Raw genomic sequence first — 22,790 nt, forward strand, 5'->3', positions numbered from 1 at the left:
CATCTCAGCAGTGTCACTATCTTGCTTATCAGGGAGCCACTGCAGCCCCCAGCATCACTTCCTCATACGACTTTATCCCAGGCAGGGAGGGGTGGTGCTGCTTTTCCCTTTTACCTGGAGAGTGGGGGAAGGTGTTTTTCAGAAGCCCCTGGTAGGCTTCCCCAGTTGTCTTATTAACTGGTGCTTGGTCAGTTAGCAATTGAACTTGATTTCTAGTATTAGAGACGCAATTATGGAGGCTGAGCCTAATTAGGGTTTGTGTTTCTGTGGCATGAGAGAAGTCCAGAGGTGGATGGTTTTTGCTGCCAGAGTGTCTCCTGATATCTTTGGGGACCACACTCTAATCTGTGTCTTTCTGCTCTGCCTTCCTTAGTGAGTTTCCAGCCACCAGGGTACCTTGTAGTCTAAAGTGACTGCAAGAATTCCAGCCATCACATCTTTGTTCCAGGCAGGAGGAAGAGAAAGAAAGGGCCAGGGACAAGGAGTTTTGTCAGAGCATCCCACCAGTGATTTCTGCTTATAGCTCATTGACCACCTGTAGCTGCAAGGGAGGCTGGAGATGGATGAGGGCCTCCCCTTCTCAGGGAGGAATGGGAAAGGTGTTGCTAGGCAACCAACATTGTCTGCCACTTAAAATCTCCGTGTTTTCTTTGCGGTGTTGATCACAGTACAATAAAATAGTCTTGTTTGGAGTTAATAATCACAAACGGGGCCGGATGTGGTGACTCATGCCTGTAATCCCAGCACTTTGGGAGGCCAAGGCGGGCGGATCATGAGGTCAGGAGATCAAAACCATTCTGGCTAACACGTGAAACCCCATCCCTACTAAAAAATACAAAAAATTAGCCAGGCGTGGTGGCGGGCGCCTGTAGTCCCAGCTACTCGGGAGGCTGAGGCAGGAGAATGGCGTGAACCCGGGAGGCGGGGCTTCCAGTGAGCCCAGATTGCACCACTGCACTCCAGCCTGGGCGACAGAGCGAGACTCTGTCTCAATAATAATAATAATAAAAAAAATAATAATCACAAACATGTTTTGGGGTTACTGCAGTAAACAAAACAGACAAACCCTGGCCCTCATGGAGCCTACTTTCTTGGGTGGTCGTGGGCTTCTCGCTGGCCGTGCATGGCCTCTCGGATGCTGCCCACCTAACACCCACCCCTTCTTGTTCCATTCCAGGGAGACTGCCAGACTCGGGAGGAGGCAGTGGCACTCGGCGTGGGTCTGTGCAACAATGGCTTCATGCACCACGGTAACCGCCCCCACCTGCAGCCCAGCCCCTGGGACCTTGTTCCCTGGAGCTGATGGTTTTGGGGAGTACGGGAGGACTGAAGCCAGGTCTATGGCTCTCTAGACCCCCGGGGGTTTGGGGTGGCTCACGAATCCCACTTCCCTCCCCTTCTCGTTCTGAAGCGATTGAGAAATGGTTTCTGGTGTCCACTGGGGACCAAAATGGCTGGAAGGACATGGGCTAGATTTGAAGTCCAATCCATGGATTTCCTGTGCCCTTCTTCCTGGGTGGGATGTGGCCTTCTAGGGTAGACAGCGAGGCCAGATGAGGCAGGCCTGGCCCGAAGGCCTCCATGGGGAAGGAGGAGCTGTGCCCCTGTGGGACAGTGGGCAGGTGGGTTGTGAATGCGAGAGGCAGGAAGCCCTTCCTGGGATGTCTGCCTCTTTCCCCAGCCTCCTCCCTCAGATAAGTGGCCTTTCTTTCCACTGGGAGAGAGGCAGGTATTGTGGAGTGGGTTCTGAGATGTTCCTGAAGCAGGAAGGTGGCAAGAAGGAGGATGAAGTGGCTCCATGGACACTGGTTTAAATTACAACAAAAGTTAGTGTTCTGTGTGCCTGGGCTCTTTCTAGACACTTCACGTATATTTATTAGTTTAATACTTACAGCAACCCTTTGATACGGGTATTAACATCCTCCCCATTTTATAGATGAGGGGATAGAAGCTCAGATAGTTAAGAAAGTTTCTCAAGGTTACATGGCAAGTAGAAGCCAGGATTAGAAGCAAAGCTGTCTGGAGCCAGGATTAGAATTCAGGCTATCTGGAGCCGGGATTAGAACCCAGGTCATCTGGCTTTACAGGCTACACACTCAACTACTGTGCTATGTAGCATCTCCCCTTGAGGGCCCTGGGGGAGCCCTGAGTCTCTTGTCCTTTCAGCAGGACAGGTAAACCTTTACCAAGGTGCCATTTTTTTTGTTTCTAGAACATTCCTCAGAGCCTTTGCACTTGCAGTTTCTCTTGCCAGGGTGTCCTGCCTGCCTCATCCCTGCAGGTGACTCAGTGTTTCTGCTCAGTCAACTCCTCCCCGGTGAGGGCCTCCCCACAACCCTGGCTAAAATAGCTCCTCCCCGTCATCACTCTGCTCCTAGCTCGGATTCTCTCTCTCCGTCTTTTTTTTTTTAGACGGAGTCTCGCTCTGTCTCCCGGGCTGGAGTGCAGTGGTGCGATCTCGGCTCACTGCAAGCTCTGCCTCCTGGGTTCGTGCCATTCTTCTGCCTCAGCCTCCCAAGTAGCTGGGACTACAGGCGCCCTCTACCACGCCTGGCTAATTTTCTGTATTTTTTTAGTAGAGATGGGGTTTCACCGTGTTAGCCAGGATGGTCTCGATCTCCTGACCTCGTGATCTGCCCGCCTCGGCCTCCCAAAGTGCTGGGATTACAGGCGTAAGCCACCACGCCCGGCCGGATTCTCTTTTTTTTAAGGGGCTGTTCTCTCCCTGTTAGGCGAATCCTATCCCTCCTTTCTGTCTTTGTTCATTCTGACATCATGTGTGGTATCTTTGGTGTTCCAGGCACCGTGCCAGGCTCTGGGAGCAGAGTGATGACCAGGACAGATAACAGTCCCGTGTGTGTGTGTGTGTGTGTGTGTGTGTGTGTGCGCACGCGCGCGCGCGCGCGCGCACGCGTGGTATGTGCAGGGGAAGGAAACAGGGATGCCAGCGAGGAGGTGGTCATGATAGTCCAGGAGAAGGAGGATATGGCTGGGACCTGGTGGTTGCAAGGGGTTAGAAGTGGTCAGATTCAGAAAACCCTGAGCCACAGGAAGGCCTTTTGGCCATTTCTCCTTTCTGATGTTGGCTTTTTTAGTTCTAACTCAGAGATCTACAAACTCTGTCACAGCTGCTTAACTGTAAGCACAAAAGCAGCTACAGACGGTATGTAACAAATGGGCATGGTTCTGTGCCAATAAAACTTTATTTAGAAAAGCTGGTGGTGAGCCATAGTTTGTTTTTTGAGACAAAGTCTCAAAATCTCTCGCTTTTGTCACCCAGGCTGGAGTGCAATGGCGTGATCTCGGCTCACCGCAACCTCTGTCTCCTGGGTTCAAGTGATTCTCCTGCCTCAGCCTCCTGAGTAGCTATGATTACAGGCATGGGCCACCACACCCAGCCGGGCCATAGTTTTTTGAGCCCTGGTCGGCCTGCTAGATTTACAGTTCCCTTGGCAGAGTGAGCCACGTGCTGGAGAGCTGAGAGGCCTTTGGGTCTATCCCCTGCCTTGTGGCCAGCAGGTCCCTGACTCAACTGACTCCCAATAGGCCCATGTGTCTCTCTGGGTCTCAGTTTCTCCAGTTTTCCATTGGAGGCCTTGCATTCCCCTCCACTGCACTCAGCATGCCCAGTGTTCTGTGGGAATAGGACTCACTCTTTAGCTTCCAGTTTCCCCAGCTGAGGTGGGCAGGGCAGGGCCAGTGTGGACGGCTGAGGGCATTTTCACACATCTACCTCATCTCACCAAAGTCCTTCATTCCCAGAAGCCGCTCTGTTTCCCTCGGGGCCCTCTGACAGCCCCGAGCCTCCCTCCAGTCAGCTGGGCACAACCTCTCATTTGTGGGTGAGGGTAATTAGGGGTCCTCCCCAGCTGCTATTCCGGGAAGGCTGCTGGCTGTGGACATTCTGCTGGGTGGTGACTCCCAGGCAATCCTGATGTCCTCAAGGCCTCTGAGGGAGAGAAATTGCAGGGCGTGACCCTGCTCCTCTGTTCCCTGCCACGAACTCAAAAATAGGCTAAAATAGGAAAGGGCCAATTCCAGGGTTGTGCCTTCAGCAAAATACAGGGTGAGGTGCAGGATGGGCGACAGGGAGGGGCCTCTGTGGCACCTTTTGAGGCACCTCGAACTGGGGCCGAACTGAGCCCACAGACCGTAAGGTATTCCCACCTTAGGGCTGGCGTGGGGTCCGGCCCTCTTGCTTTAGGCACATATGGGGAAACTGAGGCTTGCTATTTAATCTCCACAGCCACCCCAGCATGTTGGTCCTGTTATTATTCTTGTAGACGAGGAAACTGAGGCTCAGAGAGGCTAAAGGGCATGAAGACAGGAAGGGGCTGAGCAGGGATTTGAACCCAGATCTGAGAGTATCCTATAAAGCCAGACCAGCAGCCTCGAGGGAAAGGTATTGAGGTCGGTAGCTCGCTTGGCTGAGCTCGTAGACTTGAGGGATTCCACGCTGTTTTCCACAAATATTTTGGTCAATATGCAACATTGCAATTCTTCCTCCCACTCCTGGAATCTTCTAACTTAATGTTTATAGCGGAGTCGAAGCCAGCGGTCCCCTGGGGCCTGGCTCCCCAGCTCTGGGGAAAGTGGCAATTTGTGTGTCTGTTTTCTTAAAAAGGTAACAGGAGTGGCCTGAGAAAGGGGCTCACAAACAGGTAGAGTTCCAGGTGAAATGTCCCGGAGAACTAAGGAGAAAGAAACGCCCCCGGCTGCTTTCCACTGAGTCACCACATCCAGAAAAAGCCTCTGTCTTCAGGGACAAGGGGGATGTCTCATGGCTAAGGCAGCTGGTTTCCCTTGTTTCAGGCACCCACTGGTCTCCGACAGCTGCCTTTACCTCTCCGAGCCTTGATTTCCACCTTTGTGCACTGTTTATACTCAACCCTGCCTCATCTAACAGGCCTGGCTGGGCAGTGTGGGGAGAGGAAGGAGGCTCGATGAGGGCCCTTCTGCTGCCTACTGCCTGCTGGCTCTGTGACCTAGGGTCCTGAGTCTTGGTCTCCCCATCTGTGAAAGGGGCACAGCAATTCTTTCCTTGTCCAAGGAGTGGATGAACTTAGCATGCCTCCCCAGTGTGCCTGGCGCTGGGAGGTGCCTAGTTAAGTTGTAAGTTACAGAGATCAGATCACCAATTGGTTGATACTGGTTATTTTTATTCATTTTCCTGGCTTATCCTAGAAAGGGGTGTGTGTGTGTGTGTGTGTGTGTGTGTGTGTGTGTGTGTACACATAATATATATATTATATATATTATATACATGCTATATATTATACATATATAATATATATATGTATATATTTTTTGAGATGGAGTTTCACTCTTGTTGCCCATGCTGGAGTGCAATGGTGTGATCTCAGCTCACTGCAACCTCCACCTCCTGGGTTCAAGCAGTTCTCCTGCCTCAGCCTCCCAAGTAGCTGGGATTACAGGCATATGTCACCATGCCCAGCTAATTTTGTATTTTTAGTAGAGACAGGGTTTCTCCATGTTGGTCAGGCTGGTCTCAGACTCCCGACCTTGGTAATCTGCCTGCCTTGGCCTCTCAAAGTGCTGGGATTACAGGCGGTGCCACCGTGCCTGGTCAGGGTCAGTATATTTTTGTATGTAAAGGGCCACTTAGTAACAATTTAGGCTTTGTGGGCCATACAGCTTCTGTCACAGTATTCAGCTTTGTCCTTGTGGCTCAAAAGCAGTCACAGATAATATAAGTACAAATACAAATCGTTGTAGCTGTGAGCCAATAAAACTTTATTCATAAGACCAGGTAGTAGGAGCAGATTTGGCCTGCGGGGACTGAGCCAACTTTTGGTCTAAAGTGTCTCAGCATCTTTTCATTCTGAGAGGTCTGAGTGCCTTTTCACAAATTGCTGCTCATTGGAGTTTGCTTATGTTAACTGACTGTTCATATCCTTTGCCCATTTATCTGTGAGCTTCTGAGCTTTTTCTGGTTGATTTGTTAGAGGTTTTATATGTTCTAGGTATTTATTCCTATTGGTTTTGGACACTATAGTTATCTTCACATCTGCCATCTACCTATGGAGTTGTTATCGAATGGAGGTCCTTAATTTTAGTCTAGTACAAGAGGGTCTTATACACAGACTCCTTTTCTTTTCTAGGACAAAGATGTCATCCTATTTTTAGTTTTGTTAGCTTTAGTTTTACTGTTCATACGTAGGTCTTTAATCCATTAGGAGTTTATTGTTGTATATGGTGTGAGGTAGGGATTCAATTTCCTCCCCCTGGGCAAGTCAGTTTTCCATGCATCATCTGCAGAATACACTGTGATCATGTATCATCATTACAGACTAAGTTCCTGCAAACACTTAGTCCTCTCATGTGATTTCTATTCCCTTCCACTGGTTATTGATCTGTTTCTACTGCAGTTCCACACTGTGTTTGTTACTATGGCTTTGTAACATATTAATATCTTTTTATAGCAGGTGAGGCAAGTTCAGACTTTTCAAGAGAAGTCAGAAAGCCAGATCACTTTGTGAAATATCCTAATATGTTAGTGTTGGCATTTGATTCCATTTTAATAGAATAGTGTTTGCCAAACCAAACGTGTCCATGGCCTAGTTCCAGCCTGTGCCTGCCAGTTGGCAAACATGGCTGAAACTTTCCCATGTGAATCTGACCACTGAGTGCACATCTGTGGATCTGCAGTGCTGGAGAAGAGCGAGTTCAGGGATGAGTCCCAGTACTTCCGCTTCCATGCTGACGAGGAGATGGAGGGGACCAGCAGCAAGAACAAACAGCTTCGCAATGACTTCAAGCTGGTGGAGAACATTCTGGCCAAGCGCCTGCTGGTAGGAGCACAGCTGAGCTGCTGTCCCTTCCTTGCCAGAGCCCCCTGCAGGCATGGGAGCTGGGCGACCTTCTGGCTATGCACAGAGAAGGGGGCTCAGTTTGGAGTACCAGAATAGGTGGATTCTAGGTGTTAGGGGGCAACTCTGCAAAGAGGCCAGGCTGCATCACTGGCTGAGACTACCCTCCTAACAAAAGAGATTGGGCTTTCAGGTCTCCCTTCCTGTTCCCTTGCCTCTCCTGTCCCCTCCCCGTACATTGTATAGGGAGGTTGGCCTCCTGAAGCAACTCATCCCGCATACCCCACAGCAGCCCCCATCTTAACACGTGGTCTGCGGCAGGCAGTCAAGACAGACGCTTAGAGAAGTTAGGTCTCTGGCCACTGCCAGGATTGGAGCTGAAGCCTGACTCATATGAAGATGGCTCCATTAACTTCTATCCCGTAGTACTGCAGGGACTGCTGTTCCCTCTGATTTCATTCCTCTCACTGTAAAGTCCCCCAGTGCTTCCTGTCACACTTAGGATAAAATTCAACCTCTCACTCCCCTCCCCTCCCCTTCCCTTTTTCCTCTTTCCCTCCCTTCCTGCTTCCTTCCTTTCTCTTCTTTTCTCTTTTCTTTTCTTCTTTCTCTCTGTCTCTCTTGTGCCCTTCCTCCCTCCCTCCCTCCCTCCCTCCCTTCCTCCCTCCCTCCCTTCCTTCCCTTTCTTTCTCCCCTCCCCTCCCCTCCCCTCCATTCCCCTCTCTCCCCTCCCCTCTCTCCTCTCTCCTCTCCTCCACCTCCCCAGTAGCTAGGACAACAGGCCTGCGCCACCACACCCAGCTAATTTTTGTATTTTTTATAAAGACAGGGTTTTGCTATCTTGCCCAGTCTAGTCTTGAACTCCTGGGATCAAGTGATCAACCTATCTTGGCCTCCCAAAGTGCTGGGATTACAAGCATGAGCCATTGTGGCTGGCCCTTTTCTTACTCTCCAGTGCCTTGGGGCCTCCCTCAGGACCTTTGTATGTGTTGTGCCTGCTGCCTAGAGCATGTTCCTCCACTCTTTACGAAGTTTTGTTTTTCATTTCTTTCAGGCCTCAGCTCCGGTAGCACCTCCTCTGCCTGCTTGCCGTGCCCTATCCCATTAAGTGCTTTAATTCCAACTGTGTACACTCCCTGCATCACATCCTATGTTTCTTTGTTTATTCGTTTATAATCTGCCTCCCCCACTAAGCAGGGCTGGGCCTGTTTGTCTTGTTCTAGATGGTGTCTCCAGCACCCATGAGAACTGCCTGGCCCGTGTGTTGGGCAGCGTCTCAGTCAATCTCTGTTGACAGAATGAGTGCCTTTCCCTGTATCCCTCCCACTGGGAAACCCCCAGACCTGTTTCCAGCATGCCTGCCATCCTGCCGTTGGGTGGGACCACTGCTCCCTAAATTCCCTAACTCCACGTTCTTGGTGGCTGGACACCTTTGGATCTGTGTGATTCGTTAAGCCAGTGGCAGGCACAGAGTGAGCACCAGCTCTGTGCCAGGTGCTGTTTGCATTTTGCTCTGTCTTGCCCGGCCTGGATCCAGCTGCTTCCCTACTAGACCTGGGATGAGGTCATGGTCCTGTGGGCGCCATGGTGGGGCTGGCTGCAGGCCCGCCTCACTCCCCAACCGGGTTCCTTTTGTCCTGGGCCCCCAGATCCTGCCCCAGGAGGAGGACTATGGCTTCGACATCGAGGAGAAGAACAAAGCTGTGGTGGTGAAGACCGTCCAGAGAGGCTCACTGGCCGAGGTGAGACCCTCGGGGGTGCTGGCAGGGAACGTGTGCAGGTGGCAGGGCGGAGTGTCTGTCTTCACTGTCCTTGAGGCAGCCAAGCCCAGGAGATTCTAGAATGATCGCTGGCTCCTATTCTCTTACTGTCCACATGGATAAACTGAGTCTATTACCTACTGTCTGCAGTGGCTGCAGGAGCTGGGAGTGAGTGCGGAGGCCCAGGGCCCTGGTGTGTTCCACCACTGCCCTCTGCTGGATTCTGTGGGGAGGTACAGCAAAAAAGCAGGTTTCTCAGTTTTCTGCAACAAGTCACAGAGGCTTGAATAAGATAAGCTCATTGCTGTCCGATGCAAAGCCTAGAGGAGGATAGGTTAGGAGGGTGAGGGTGTGGCTGACCGAGGATTCAGCCCTGGGGCCTTCCAACTTCTCCTGGGGCGTGTGGAGGTGGGTGGAGGAGATGCACCTGCCATGCTGGCTGGAGCCCAGCTTGCCTCTGTGGCAATTAGGAATGCTTTGGGCTGCAAGTAGCCACATACCCATGGCTGGAGCGGCTGAGCTGACCTTGCCAGTGATGTCAGCGGTTGGAAGGAGGTGGTTGTGAATCTTGGTTCAGGTTAGCATGTCTTCATCTTTCTTGGCCAGGCCCTCACAGACACAAGGTGGCCACCCTGGTGTGACTCGTGTCCCCACAAAACAGGGTCAGGCCCCAGCAGAGTTTCCCCTCAGGAGGAACACCTTTCCCAGCTGCCCTCCCATGAGCTTCCCTTTGTGGCTCGTGAGGCAGAACCAGGTCCCTTGTGCCCCTCAACTGCTTACCACAGACAGCACACAGTCACCCAGTCCTGCCGGATCCCTTGGGCCAGCGCCTTTCTGCTGAACACATTTGAGCTTCCTCGGTGAAGAGGGAAGGAGCTTAGTGACCAGTGTGCACGTCTGTCCCCTGCCACCCCTGCCCAGATGGCCGGCCTGCAGGTGGGGAGGAAGATCTACTCCATCAATGAGGACCTGGTGTTCCTGCGGCCCTTTTCGGAGGTGGAGTCCATCCTCAACCAGTCCTTCTGCTCCCGCCGCCCTCTGCGCCTCCTGGTGGCCACCAAGGCCAAAGAGTGAGTATCCTGGGGCAGGGTGTCCAGCAGCCCTGCCTCTCAGGCTGAGTGGTGGCCGAGGGCTCGGGGTGGCATGAACTGTCCTGGTACCCCATGGCTGGGACCCATTGCTGGAGGTACATGACACAAGCTGAACCTTCATTCATTCGGCAGATGTTTATAGAGTGCCACTCTGTGCTGGTGGCAGTTTGGGCCCTGGGAATCCAGCCATGTGGGGATGCATGTAGTTCCTGCCATTCATAGATCTCAGATCTAGTTGCGGGAGGGAACAGGAGACAGACGATGTGCAGATAGAGAAATAAGACACACGCTGAGCCTGTGCTGGTGAGCGTGGTGCAGATAAGTTTCTATAAACCCGGGAACGGGGCCAGAGTGTGCAGAGGGATGTTCATCAGGGAGACATCACTGCGAGTTGAGGTGAAGACCCGAAGCAGATCATAGGGGAGCCAAGGGGATTTCTGGATGAACAGGGCTCCAGGCAGGGGAAGCAGCCAGGGCAGAGGCCCTGAAGTGGGACTGTGTCTGGCACACTGGAGGAGCAGAAGGAAACTGATGGGGCTGGAGCAGTGAGTGAGAGGGAGGGCTGGGCAGTGAGATCTGTGGGGCAATGGGGTCCAGGCCCTGGAGGCTCCTGGCAAGGACCCATGGGGAGTCACTGGAAGCTTCTGATTGAAGTCCTGTGGCTGCAAGTGGAGCTCAGATTGTCAGGGGCAAAGGTGGCACTGAGGGGAGCTGAGGAGGCGGTGGCTCAGCAGAGTGCACCAGCAGGGGCAGGAGGAGCAGAGCCATGCTAGGGGTAGGTACCAGGAAGCAAAGCATTTTCTCTTTGAAAAATTATGCATCTGGTTTTTCACTTCTGCCTTTTATTTAAGACAGATCTTCTCTTGTCAGGAGGCATGGAAAGTTTTAAATACAATTTTTTGAGTGAAAAGGCAAGCTGACTTAGGGAAAATGTGGTTGATAGATGGGTTGGTATGTGGAAGTGGCAGAAAGCACGAAGGTGGACTGTGTCTGCTTAAAGCCGTGGAAACACCTGGGTTTGAGAGCAGGCTCCCAGCTCGGCTTTATCTGCAGGGGGGAATGGGAGGGACAATTGTGCAGCACAGGGTTGGAGACATGCCCTAGATGGGGATGTGGGCAGGGCACTGATACTCCAGGAGCAGTGACACCCACTGCCCTCCCTGGTAGGTGCTGCCTCTCTGCTTTGGGGATTGATCCACAGAATGGCCCAGTCCTGCCTTCCTAGGGGACTTGTGTAGGTGTTTTTCTAAGGTCGGCACCGAGATGTACCACCAGGTCATTTCACACCCTCCCACCTGCGAATCTTTAGCTATTGATTGGCTGGAGTAGTGGTCCCACCTCCAAGGGCCTTAGGACAGGAGAACGACAGAGAAGGTGTGGGAGGGTGGTCTGGAATTGCTGTGCGAGGACAGAAGCTCCAAGGGCAGGCCAGTGGGTTGTGCTTAATCAAGGATCCTGGTCAATCTGCCTGATAGACATTTCTCTCCATATTTGGGAGCTGGAAAGCCTGTGTTGCTACTACTATTTTGGGCTGAATTTTCCCAGTGTTTCCAAGGCAGAAAGTCTCTGGGTCGGCCCCAGGGTTATTGGGAGCGATGCTGGTTTTCCTCATGGCCTTTTTCCCTGCCTCTTCTACCTGGTGCAGGATCATCAAAATCCCTGACCAGCCGGACACACTGTGCTTCCAGATTCATGGAGCTGCCCCGCCGTACGTCTATGCTGTGGGGAGAGGTGAGTGGGAGCCTAGGGAGGGAGGGGAAAGGTACAGGAGATGGTCGGTCTGTCTGTGTGGCAGGAGTTCAGAGCCTTCTGAACTCTAGGCTTCTACCAGACAATGTACCATCAGCACTTATTTTCTTTGCTTGATGCCAAGACTTGCAAACACAAATGCCTCTTGGGGTCAGGTGGGCTACAGGTGGGTAGCGATCCCAGTGGAAGACAGTGGGGAGTGGTAGGGACTATGGCAAGGTGAAAAATACATGTTCACTGTGGAAGGAGCAGTGGCTCTTCAACTGGAGCTCCTTATTGCCGGACTGGAATGGGAGCCCACTCTCCCCAGACCTGATTTTCTAAGAGAAGCCAGAAATGCAAATCTGGCGGCTCTGCCTCAATACTTTTGTGGCCAGATCCAGCCAAAAGGCCACCAGTTCAAGACCTCTGCTTTCTGCATTGCCTATTCCTTGTGTGCTATTAAAGGTGTCACTATGTCTTGGAGATGGAAGCAAGTAGGTCTATGATACTGGGCCCCCAAACTTTTCTGCATCTAAGTGCCTCCCTTTTTAAAGTTTAAACATACATTTTTCGCTTGTGTGGTCATAGTTGTGCGTTTACTAGGTATTCATTAAGAAAATGCATACCATGACAGAAGGCTACTGAGAATTTGATAATATTTTAAAGTAGGTTTTCATTTTGTCCTTAAAGCAGTGATTCTCACCTTGGGGCAACTTCGCCTCCTCTCCAGAGGACTTCGGCCCTGTCTGGAGACATTTTCGTTTGTCATAACTGGGAGGGGGTGTTCCTGGCAGTTAGTGGGTAGACCAGGGATCCTGCTAACTATGCTGCAGTGCACAGGACAGCCCCGGAGAATCACACAGAATTATCTCACCCAAAATGTCAGCAGTGCCTTGGTGAGAAATCCTGCTTCAAAACATCTGCAGAGAGAGTGATAATAGGTAGGAATAAGTGTTCATAGGCGAAGAAGGTGAAAAGAATAAAACAGGTGCTATTTCTTGAGCACTCACTGAGTGCCAGGCATGATGCTCCACGCTGCATGTTTTAACTCATCGGATCTCCCCAGGACCCTCCGAGTAGGGGTTATGAGCATTCCCATTTCACAGATGAGGAAGCCGAGCTCCAGAGAGTGAAGGTAGTTGCTGAAGGTTCCAGGGTCGGTCTGTGGCAGAGCCAGGGTTTGAAGCCACGCGAGTCCCCAGGGGCTGTACTTGGCACCACCACACCATTCGGGCCTGGTATTGCCCCATGTCTGGGCAAAGCTTGGCATTTGTTCGCACTTCCAGACCTTTCACATGAACTAGAAAAAACCCTGGGTTCAAGACCTACGGTTTGGGGATTGTGGAATAGCTGAAAAACCTTGCCCTTGGAGTGCAGTAGGCCTAGTTTGAATCCTGGCTTCTGGTCATTTGACCAAGAGAGCATGGCTTTGCCTCTCTGAGCCCGTCACCCTGTCTGCCAAAGGGGGCCGATCCTGGCTCAGTAGCACAAGGCGGCTGCAGGACTTTAAAGGAGATGAGGCTCTAGAGTGAAACAGACCCGAATCGGATCCCATTTGCCTTGCTGCGTGACCTTGGGCCAGCTACTACTTCTCTGAACCTCAGTTTCTTCTTCTGAAAAATGGGAATGTCAGTCCATTCTTTGCACTGGAGTGGGTCAGAGGGCGACTCTGGGGTGGGAGGGCTGGAGGTGGAGTCTTTGAGTGTGTCTTGTGGGGGAACAGTGTTCAGCGGGCTGCCTGTCCTTGCCTAGCATCCAGCCTCATGCTGTCCTGTTCCCCTTAGGCTCCGAGGCCATGGCTGCAGGGCTCTGTGCTGGTCAGTGCATTCTGAAGGTCAATGGCAGCAACGTGATGAACGACGGTGCCCCCGAGGTCCTGGATCACTTCCAGGCATTCCGGAGTCGGCGCGAAGAGGCCCTGGTGAGTTGAGCAGCAGCTGGGGCCATCAGGGAAGTCCTGCTGGGTTGGGGTGGGCGGCTGAGGGCTGTCCTGTCTTCTCTGGAGAAAAACCTGCATGTGCCACTGGTTGTGAGTTGGGTGGGACTGCTGACCTGACAGGGCGGAGCTGGGCCTGAACTCTTTGCTCCCGCTGCCTCCTTAAACCAGAGGAGCTGAGCCGTGATACCTGGGGGTCTCAGTTTTCACAGCTGTGAAATGGGTGTGACCAGACCCTCTCTCCTCACCACATAGGCATGTTGGGCACATCATCAAGCGGGTGGTGAAAGTGGATACTCCATTTGGTTGGGGGTCAGGGTTCTGGTGGAGGGCGAGATTCCCTCACTGGTTTGAGATTCCCTCACTGGTTCATTCACGGGCTCACTCAGTGTGTGTGTTTTGGGCACCTGCTGTGCACCAGGCACATTTGTAGACCCTGGGGACACAGGAGAGACAACGCGTCTGCATCCATGGCCCTGCCTCCCATTGCCACATCCCCTGGCCTCTGTAGGGAGCGTAGACTGTGCACGGTGAGGGCTGAGTGTGACTGGTGGTCAGTGAGTTTCCACAGCTCTGGAACCCAGGGGCAGTTTGCACCTCGGCCCCATCCCCTCCTCCCTACCTGCTGGCACCATGGCTGTCCCTGACTCTGGCTTCCAGCAGGGCCTGTACCAGTGGATATACCACACCCATGAGGATGCCCAGGAAGCACGAGCCAGCCAGGAGGCCGCCAGTGAGGACCCCAGTGGCGAGCAGGCCCAGGAGGAAGACCAACCTGACTCAGGTAACAGACGTGACATGGTGTGACGGGGGCTTCCAGAGGGACTGAGACTCCAGAGGGGTTGGGTCCTCTCCTGTGTCCCCTCACCTCCTCTCCTCCCAGCCGGTCCACCTCCATGCCAGCAGGTTTGTTTTTTTTTTTCTTTTTGAAGACAGGGTCTAGCTCTGTCACCCAGGCTGGAGCATAGTGGTGTGACCATAGCTCACTGCAGCCCCGACTGCCCAGGTTCCAGTGATCTTCCCACCTCAGCCTCCCGAGTAGCTGGGATCACAGGCATGCCCCACCACACTTGGCTAATTTTTTAATTTTTGGAATTTTTTTAGAGGTGAGGTCTCCGTATGTTGCCCAGGCTGGTCTCTAACTCCTGCGCTAAAGCGATCTTGCCTTGGCCTCGCAAAATGCTGGGATTACAGGTGTGCACCACTGTACACGGTCGCGATGCCCACGATGTTATGTCAGTTTCTGATGGCTGCTATAGCAAAGTGCCACAAACCCAGCAGCTTAAACAATACACAGTTACTACTTACAGTTTTGGAGGTCAGAAGTCTGAGTCCCACTGGGCTGAAATCAAGGTGTCCACAGGGCTGTGGTCCCTCTTGGGGCTCTTGGGGAGAATCCGTTTCCTTGCTTGTTTCAGCTGCTTGGACCAAGCCACCATTATTTCTTACCAGGACGGTGACAGTAGCCTGCTCACAGCTCTTCCTGTCCTGACTTACTCTCCTCCCAGGGGCTATTCCCCCAGATAAGAAGAGAACCTTCCAATGGCTCCCTCCATCTTCAGGGCCAGGCCTTCGATGGTAGTGTGATCTTGTCCAGACTGGCTCTCCAACACCTTCCATCACTTCCCCACTCTCCTCCCTGCTCCAGCTACTCTGGCTGGATGCACTCCTGCCTCGGGGCCTTGGCACTTGCTATTCCCACTGCCTGGAAGGCTTCCTCCAGAATCCTCCTTGCCTTGCCTTCCTCCCTCCCTCTGATCTCTGCTCAGATGTCACCTCTTTTGGCTTCCAGCCTTCCCACTGCTGTCCATGGGTCCCCGGCTGAGCCTGTGTGAGGACAGCCCCATGGTCAGCCTGACTGTGGACAACGTGCACCTGGAACACGGCGTGGTGTATGAGTATGTGAGCACAGCAGGCGTCAGGTGCCACGTGCTGGAGAAGATCGTGGAGCCCCGCGGCTGCTTTGGCCTCACTGCCAAGGTCTCCTTGGGCACTGCCTGGCCCTGCCCTACCCTGGGGGATTGAAGCCAGTGTCTCTTATCAGGGGGTTGGGAGAAGGAGTTGGGTGAGACACCTGAATCCCATTTCCTCAGGCTTAGCCTGGAGCCCTGAATTCTGGTCCTTGTCCTACCACTAGGTAGCGTGGGACTGTGGAGAGTGGCTTGTCCCTTTAGCCTCAGTTTACTCCTGTGCAATAAGGGCCAGCAGCAGACCTGACTTCCTGGGGGGTATTAGGAGTAGTACAGGAGTCACTGCAGGTGAACGACCTGACTTCCTGGGGGGTATTACGAGTAGTACAGGAGTCACTGCAGGTGAACGACCTGACTTCCTGGGGGGTATTATGAGTAGTATAGGAGTCACTGCGGGTGAACAGACCTGACTTCCTGGGGGGTATTACGAGTAGTACAGGAGTCACTGCGGGTGAACCGCTTAAGATCTGCCTGGCACACAGGGAGTGCTCAGTAGCTGTTGACATTTCTGCAGATCCTCGAGGCCTTTGCTGCCGATGACAGTGTCTTTGTGGAGAACTGCGGGCGGCTCATGGCCCTGAGCAGCGCCATTGTGACCATGCCCCACTTTGAGTTCCGCAACATCTGCGACACCAAGCTGGAGAACATCGGCCAGAGGATTGCCTGCTACCAGGAGGTGCCTGCCTGCTCCCTCCGGGGTCTCTGCTGCGGGTCCCAGACGTAGCATCTCAGTCTGGGATATTTGGGTTGTAAATGTCAAAGCCCAGCCCAACTCAGCTGAAACAAACAGGAGAATGTATGGTGTGTATTACTGAAAAGGACGGAGGTGAACTTACCACATCGTAGCAGCGTGGCCTCTGTGCATCTCCTGGCTTCGTTTCCTTTGTGTTGGGTTCACGCTCAGGCAGGCCCTTCTCGTGTGGTGGGGACACGTTGGCCCTTGATAGCTCTAGCCTTAGTGAGCCCAGGAAAAAATAAACTCTGAGGGAGCTCTGTTGGCTTGGCTTAGGTCACGTGCCTCTCCTGGTTCCAGTTGCCATAGGGATGGAGAGGCACGTTGACCCTGAACCTCATGAACTGAGGGTGGGGCAGAGACAATGCCTCAAGGATGGCTCATGGGTAGCCAAACTGGAGCCATGCATGAGGTGGGCACCCGGAGGCCTGGGGTTCCTTCAGGCTTTCCCTGCAGTCTGGAGCCATGAAACACGGTCCAGGGGTTCCTCTTCTCATTTGGAGCTACTGGCATTGTGTCCCACTGTGGGGCGTCTGGCCTAGGCCAGGATAAAGTGGGTACTGGGTGTGGGCCATTATTTCCAGATCCTGCCCTGTGACTCACGACTTTACAGCCTCCACTTTCTCAGTTTGCAGCCCAGCTGAAGAGCAGGGTCAGCCCACCCTTCAAACAAGCCCCGCTGGAGCCCCACCCGCTGTGTGGCCTGGACTTCTGCCCCACCAATTGCCACATCAACCTCATGGAAGTGTCCTACCCCAAGACCACCCCCTCAGTGGGCAGGTCCTTCAGCATCCGCTTTGGGCGCAAACCCTCCCTCATCGGCCTTGACCCGGAGCAAGGTACCTGCGTGTGTCTATTAGAAACTGTGTTCAGATGTTGCACTCCAGATACTTAAACAGAAACGTGTCTGAAGGTCAGCTGTCCAGGGCTGGAATGGTGGCTCCATGGTCATCAGGGATGACCTTCTCTGTGGGGCAGCAGCTCTAGATGTGGCTTTATGCCTCGTGGATGATGATGTCTGCTTGGATACCAGCCATCATGTCTGCATTGCAGGCAGCAAGATCACAGTAGTTAAGAGCATGTTAGCACCAGCCTGGAACATTCTTCTTGAAGTAACCAAATGGATTAAGAGTATTTAAAAGGGAAATTTTTCTCCTTCATTGGAATCCTTGAAATGGGTTTGTATTGTTCTGCCCAGAGGCCCCGTGGATGCTGGGGGCTGTTTTGCAGTGAGCTCTCCCTTCCTCCACTGTAGGCCACCTGAACCCCATGTCCTACACCCAGCACTGCATCACCACCATGGCTGCCCCCTCCTGGAAGTGCTTGCCTGCTGAAGAGGGTGATCCCCAAGGCCAGGGTCTCCACGATGGCAGCTTCGGGCCAGCCAGTGGGACCCTTGGCCAGGAAGACCGGGGCCTGAGCTTCCTGCTCAAGCAGGAGGACCGTGAGATCCAGGATGCCTACCTGCAGCTCTTCACCAAGCTGGATGTAGCCCTGAAGGAGATGAAGCAGTACGTCACCCAGATCAACAGGTGAGCGCTGGCCGGGGGTGTCCAGAGTCCGCGGCGGCAGGTGTTCTCAGTCCTGGCCTTATTGACACGTGGGTAGCATCATTCTTTGTAGTGGGTGGTGGGAGGGGGACTGCTGTCCTGGACATTATATAGACCGTTTAGCAGTATCTTTGTCATCTATCCGCTAGATGCCAGTAGCACCCCTCCCCTGATTGTGACAACCAAAAATGTCTTCAGACATTGCTAAATACCCCCTGCAGGGAAAATCATCCCTGACTGAGAACCACGGTTGTAATGAAATACCATGGATATAGGCAGCACTCATCAGCGAGGCTAAAACTGTCTGCTGAAAGATTCTAGGGGGGACTTTATAATTTGAACATCACAGAAAGTGAGGACAAGCTGTCCTTTTGCTGCAGTACACCAGGACACACACGCAGCCCCGCCCACGAGGCTCTTGCCCACAGATACAGAGCTGCCATCTCACAGAGGCTCGAGGTCTCCCTACTCAGTTCTAGGATGTGGTGCAGAGGGCGGTTCATTGGCACCTTGGGGAGGCATCTGGCCGAATCCGGAGGGTGGGTGATTCTATGTGGTAAATGACCTGGCTTCTTCAACGAATGATGGGGAAGCAGGTGTGGGGAAGAGGAACTGTTAGAGACGAAAGAGACTCAAGAGACGGACCCACCAGATGCAGCGTCTGAACCTGCTTGGGGATCTGTTTCTAGCTCGTCCATGTGAGGAGGCATTTTGAGACAATCAGGGATGTTTGTCCGCAGACTGGGTGCTCGATGGTATTGAGGACTCCTTCATTCTCTTAGGCATAGTCGAGCAGTATGGTCCTGTGTAAAACAGTGTCTCTCACCCTTGACACTGGTGACATTTGGGGCTGGATTATTCCTGGTTGGGGAGCTGTCTTGGGCGTCGGAGGATGTTCAGCAGCATCTGGGGTCTCTGCCTACGAGATACTGGTAGCAAAATTCCTCTTCAGTTGAGACAAGTAGCAGTGTCTTTGGACATAGATAAAGGTTTTCTAGGGGACAAAATTGCCCCCAGTTGAGAACCACATGTTTAAAAGGAAGTCTGTATGTATTGGAGACATCCGTGGAAGTAGGTATGGGGGAATTACATGCTATCTTGGACTTATTTTAAACACTCCAGTGAGCTGGGCACGGTGGCTCATGCCTGTTATTTCAGCACTTAGAGAAGCTGAGTTGGAAGGATTGCTTGAGCCCAGGAGTTTGAGACCAGCCTGGGCAACATAATGAAACCCTATCTCTATTAAAAAAAATTCTAAAATTAGCCAGGTGTGGTGGCATACACCTGTTGTCCCAGCTCCTCAGAGTACTGGGACAGGATGACTCGAGCCCAGGAGATCGAGGCTGTAGTGATCCGTGATTGCACCTCTGCACTCCAGCCTGGGTGAAAGAACGAGACCTTGTCTCAAAACAAAACAAAACAAAACAAAACAAGATGCTTCAGGGAAATAAAAAGTGATGGGGATAATGGAGGAAACAAGGTGGACCCTGAGTGGCTGTTGTTGAAGCTGCCTGTTGGATAGCTGGGTTCATCGTATACTCTCTACTTTTGTGTATGATGGAAATGTTCCATGATAAGGGGAAAAAAGAATGTAGGCTCTGGAGCCAGGAGGCCTGGGTTCAAATCCTGGCCCTGCTACTTATCCACTGTGCAAACTTAGGCAAGTCACTTAACCTCTCTGAGCCTTGGTTTCCTCGTTTGTCAAGTGAGGCTAATCATGCTACTGACTTTGTGGAGACATGGTGGGATTACATCCAGCCAGGACTTACTGATCACTGCTCACTTAGAAGGCACAAGACACTGTTTTTTTGTTGTTTTTTTTTTGAGATGTTGTCTTGCTCTGTCACCAGGATGGAGTACAGTGGTGTGATCTCGGCTCACTGCAACCTCCGTCTCCCGGGTTCAAGCGATTCTCCTGCCTCAGCCTCCTGAGTAGCTGGGACTACAGGCGTGCACCACCACCCCCAGCTAGTTCTATTTTTAGTAGAGATAGGGTTTCCCCATGTTGGCCAGGATGGTCTCGATCTCTTGACCTCGTGATCCACCTGCCTCGGCCTCCTGAAGTGCTGGGATTACAGATGTGAGCCACCGCGCCCAGCAGAGACACTGTTCTGAGTACTTTATCCAACTGTCACCCAGGCTAGAGTGTGGTGGTGTGATCATATCTCACCACAGCCTCGAACTCCTGGGCTCAAGTGATCTCCTGCCTCAACCTCCGAAGTAACTAGGACTACAAGCACATGCCACCATGCCTGGCTAATTTTTGTATTTCTTACAGAGAGGTGGTCTCACAGCTGGTATTGAAGTCTTGAGCTAAAGAGACATTCCTGCCTCAGCCTCCCAAAGTGTTGGGATTACAGGCATGAGCCACTGGGCCTAGCCTGTTTACACGTTTTAGCTTCCTTAATTGTCACAGAAGCCTAAGATACAGATGCTGATATGATCCCATTTTACATATGAGGGAACTGAGTCTCCAAGAGTTTAAATAATTTGCTTTAGGTCTCTAAGCTAGGAAATGGTAATATTGGGATTTGAATCTGGGGGTTTAGCCAACTTCAAAACCTGTGCTCTTAACCATCACACCCTACAGTGGGGATTGATGAACTATGGCCCAGGGGCCCAGTCTAGACTTCGGCTTGTGGTTTTCTTTTTTTTCTTTTTTCTTTTTATTTTTTTGAGATGGAGTCTTGCTCTGTCTTCCAGGCTGGAATCCTGTGGTGCAATCTTGGCTAACTGGAACCTCTGCTTCCTGGGTTCAAGTGATTCTCCTACCTCAGCTTCCCGAGTAGCTGGGATTACAGGCACCCACCACCACACCCAGCTAATTTTTGTTTTTTAGTAGAGATGGCGTTTCGCCATGTTGACCAGGCTGGTCTCAAACTCCTGACCTCAGGTGATCAGCCCGCCTCGGCCTCCCAAAGTGCTGGGATTACAGGTGTGAGCCACTGCGCCCAGTCGGCTGTTTTCATTTTTAAACAAGGTGTCATTGGAACACAGCCACGCCCATTTGCTTCCACACTGTTCAGGTCTTTCCCACTGCAACAGCAGGTTGAGTGGTTGTCATGAGACCGTGCAGCCTATCGAGCTGGAAGGATTTGCTCCCAGCGTCTCTAGAGCAAAAGCTTCCTGGCCCACGTTCTGGGAGAGCCTTGTGTAGCTTGGCTGTGAAAGAACTTGCACGTCTCCCACCCCCAACAGGAGGGCCAGTGCTCATACCTGCAGCTGCTGGTGGGATTTTCAGGAAAGTGACACAAAGGGCCACGCCTGTATCTTTGACTTCAAGGTCTTTGCTCCCGTAGGCTGCTGTCCACCATCACAGAGCCCACCTCGGGTGGGTCCTGCGATGCGTCCTTGGCTGAGGAGGCCTCCTCCCTGCCCCTGGTCAGTGAAGAGAGCGAGATGGACAGGAGTGACCATGGGGGCATCAAGAAGGTGTGCTTCAAGGTGGCTGAGGAGGACCAGGAGGACTCAGGCCACGACACCATGAGTTACCGCGACTCCTACAGGTGGGTGTCGCTGTCGGGGGGCTGGGGTTAGATGAGGATGTCCACAGAGAGGTGAGGCCACGGACCTGTGGCAACGTCAGAATCAGTGGACACTTCCCAGGGTGCAGTGGGCTCAGGGTGCTGTTGCTCATAGCATGGTTCTGGGGGATTATCTGAGCCCCCTGAGCCCCCAAAACCCATTTAGGCTCCCCAGTCACAAAGCTGACATTTTAGGATCCACCCTGCGTGGACCCATGTGTTCTCCTCGGTGTCACCCCACACATGCTGACACGATGTTGTCAGGCTCAAAGGCAAGATTCCGTGGTGTGTTTGAAAACTCGGTGTAAGACACGTGGTTTCTGAAACAAACACTATTTATATTTATTTGGTCCAAGGAGGAAAAGCGCAAGTCTTTCCCCTCCTAACCTGAGAAGATCTAAATTTTCTACTGGTTAATTTTAACAAGATCAGTGAGGTCCTAATTAGTGGGTTAAATAGACTAAAACTCAGATTCCTGTAGGAAGCCATATAATGGGTCAATTTAATTGCTTCCTAAACAGATAAACAGACACTGTGGTCCCAGTGAACGGTGACCTCACATTTGCCCACGGTGGTTACAATGGAATCTTAGAAGGGTGCTTCAGTGGGCAAAAATCAGAACTGATACAGTTTGAGAAGACAGACCTTCCCCCCAGTTCTCCCAGTGTGAATGTTCTTTCGGTCGTCAAGGGATCTGCCACCAGGCTCGCCTGGTGTCTGTGGAACGAGACGCTCTGGCTGCTGCGGCACTGTGTGTCCTCAGAGCCTCATGTCCGTAGTCTCAGATTTCGCCGTCTCTCTGGGATTTCATTCTTACATTTTTGGGTTCTCCAGTTTTTCCTTTAATTTTCAAAAAGTTGAAGGAAAAAATGTCAGGATCGTGAGTTTTCATCTTCCACACCTTCCGAGTTCCTGGGCTGTAGCGAATCTGATCCAGTCCGCGTCCTCACGAGGTTTCCAGCCAGGCTGGGGGCTGGGGAGACGGAAGACAGAGTCATGTGGAATGGGCAGGTGTCTCAGGGCAAGGCTGTCCCTTGGGGACACTGGACAGAGTGACACCTGAGTGAAAAGGATTCACCATCCTCCTCCTATTTCTGTGTTTCTGTGCTAGAGCCTAGAAATGTTTCCCAGCCCTCAGGCAAGGAAAACCACCAGGCCAGCCTTCCCTGCCTTTGGACCCCAGGACCGGTGCTCGATGCCCTCTCTGGGCTGTGTGCCCACCTGAGGGCCCAGGGATTTTGTCTACACTGTAGAAAGTGGGTTTTGGGTGCCAGGATCAGATGGCCTGAGCTCAGGGTGACTCAGCCCCTTCTCTGGGCCCCTTTGCAGTGAGTGTAACAGCAATCGGGACTCGGTCCTGTCCTACACCAGCGTAAGAAGTAACAGCTCCTACCTGGGCAGCGACGAGATGGGGTCTGGTGAGTGGAGCGGCAGCGGCCCGTGCTCAGGGAGAGAGGTTCCTCCCCATGAGATTTAGTTTTAGTTTATTTTATTATACTTTCCCTTGCGTTATGTTGTTTTGTATTTTATTTACATGCTCCTGTACTTGACTTCCTTCCATTCACTCATTCAGCAAGTATTTCTTGAGCCCGTATTATGTGCCAGGCGCTGGGAATGCGGCAGTGAATGAAACCAACATCTCAGCCCTCTTGGAGCTGATGTTCT

General features: G+C 52.4%; 1 protein-coding gene across 3 annotated transcripts in view; it reads left to right on the plus strand.

Annotated features, from left to right (window-relative positions):
- PREX1 (phosphatidylinositol-3,4,5-trisphosphate dependent Rac exchange factor 1) overlaps nucleotides 1-22,790 on the plus strand; it is a 203,288-nt gene that overhangs the window by 159,740 nt on the left and 20,758 nt on the right. For 2 of the 3 annotated variants that reach the window (XM_008014628.3, XM_073006013.1), the window contains 13 exons: nucleotides 1,178-1,250; nucleotides 6,670-6,812; nucleotides 8,480-8,572; nucleotides 9,512-9,660; nucleotides 11,327-11,412; nucleotides 13,197-13,333; nucleotides 14,009-14,132; nucleotides 15,141-15,328; nucleotides 15,833-15,994; nucleotides 16,680-16,890; nucleotides 17,307-17,583; nucleotides 20,901-21,107; nucleotides 22,455-22,543. In XM_008014628.3, coding sequence (XP_008012819.3) covers nucleotides 1,178-1,250; nucleotides 6,670-6,812; nucleotides 8,480-8,572; nucleotides 9,512-9,660; nucleotides 11,327-11,412; nucleotides 13,197-13,333; nucleotides 14,009-14,132; nucleotides 15,141-15,328; nucleotides 15,833-15,994; nucleotides 16,680-16,890; nucleotides 17,307-17,583; nucleotides 20,901-21,107; nucleotides 22,455-22,543 — 1,939 coding nt within the window. The remainder of the gene's footprint in view (nucleotides 1-1,177; nucleotides 1,251-6,669; nucleotides 6,813-8,479; nucleotides 8,573-9,511; nucleotides 9,661-11,326; nucleotides 11,413-13,196; nucleotides 13,334-14,008; nucleotides 14,133-15,140; nucleotides 15,329-15,832; nucleotides 15,995-16,679; nucleotides 16,891-17,306; nucleotides 17,584-20,900; nucleotides 21,108-22,454; nucleotides 22,544-22,790) is intronic. The other variant, XM_008014635.3, reaches the window with a different exon arrangement.

Source organism: Chlorocebus sabaeus, chromosome 2 (assembly GCF_047675955.1).
Source record: "Chlorocebus sabaeus isolate Y175 chromosome 2, mChlSab1.0.hap1, whole genome shotgun sequence".
NCBI classification, from domain to species: Eukaryota; Metazoa; Chordata; class Mammalia; order Primates; family Cercopithecidae; genus Chlorocebus; species Chlorocebus sabaeus.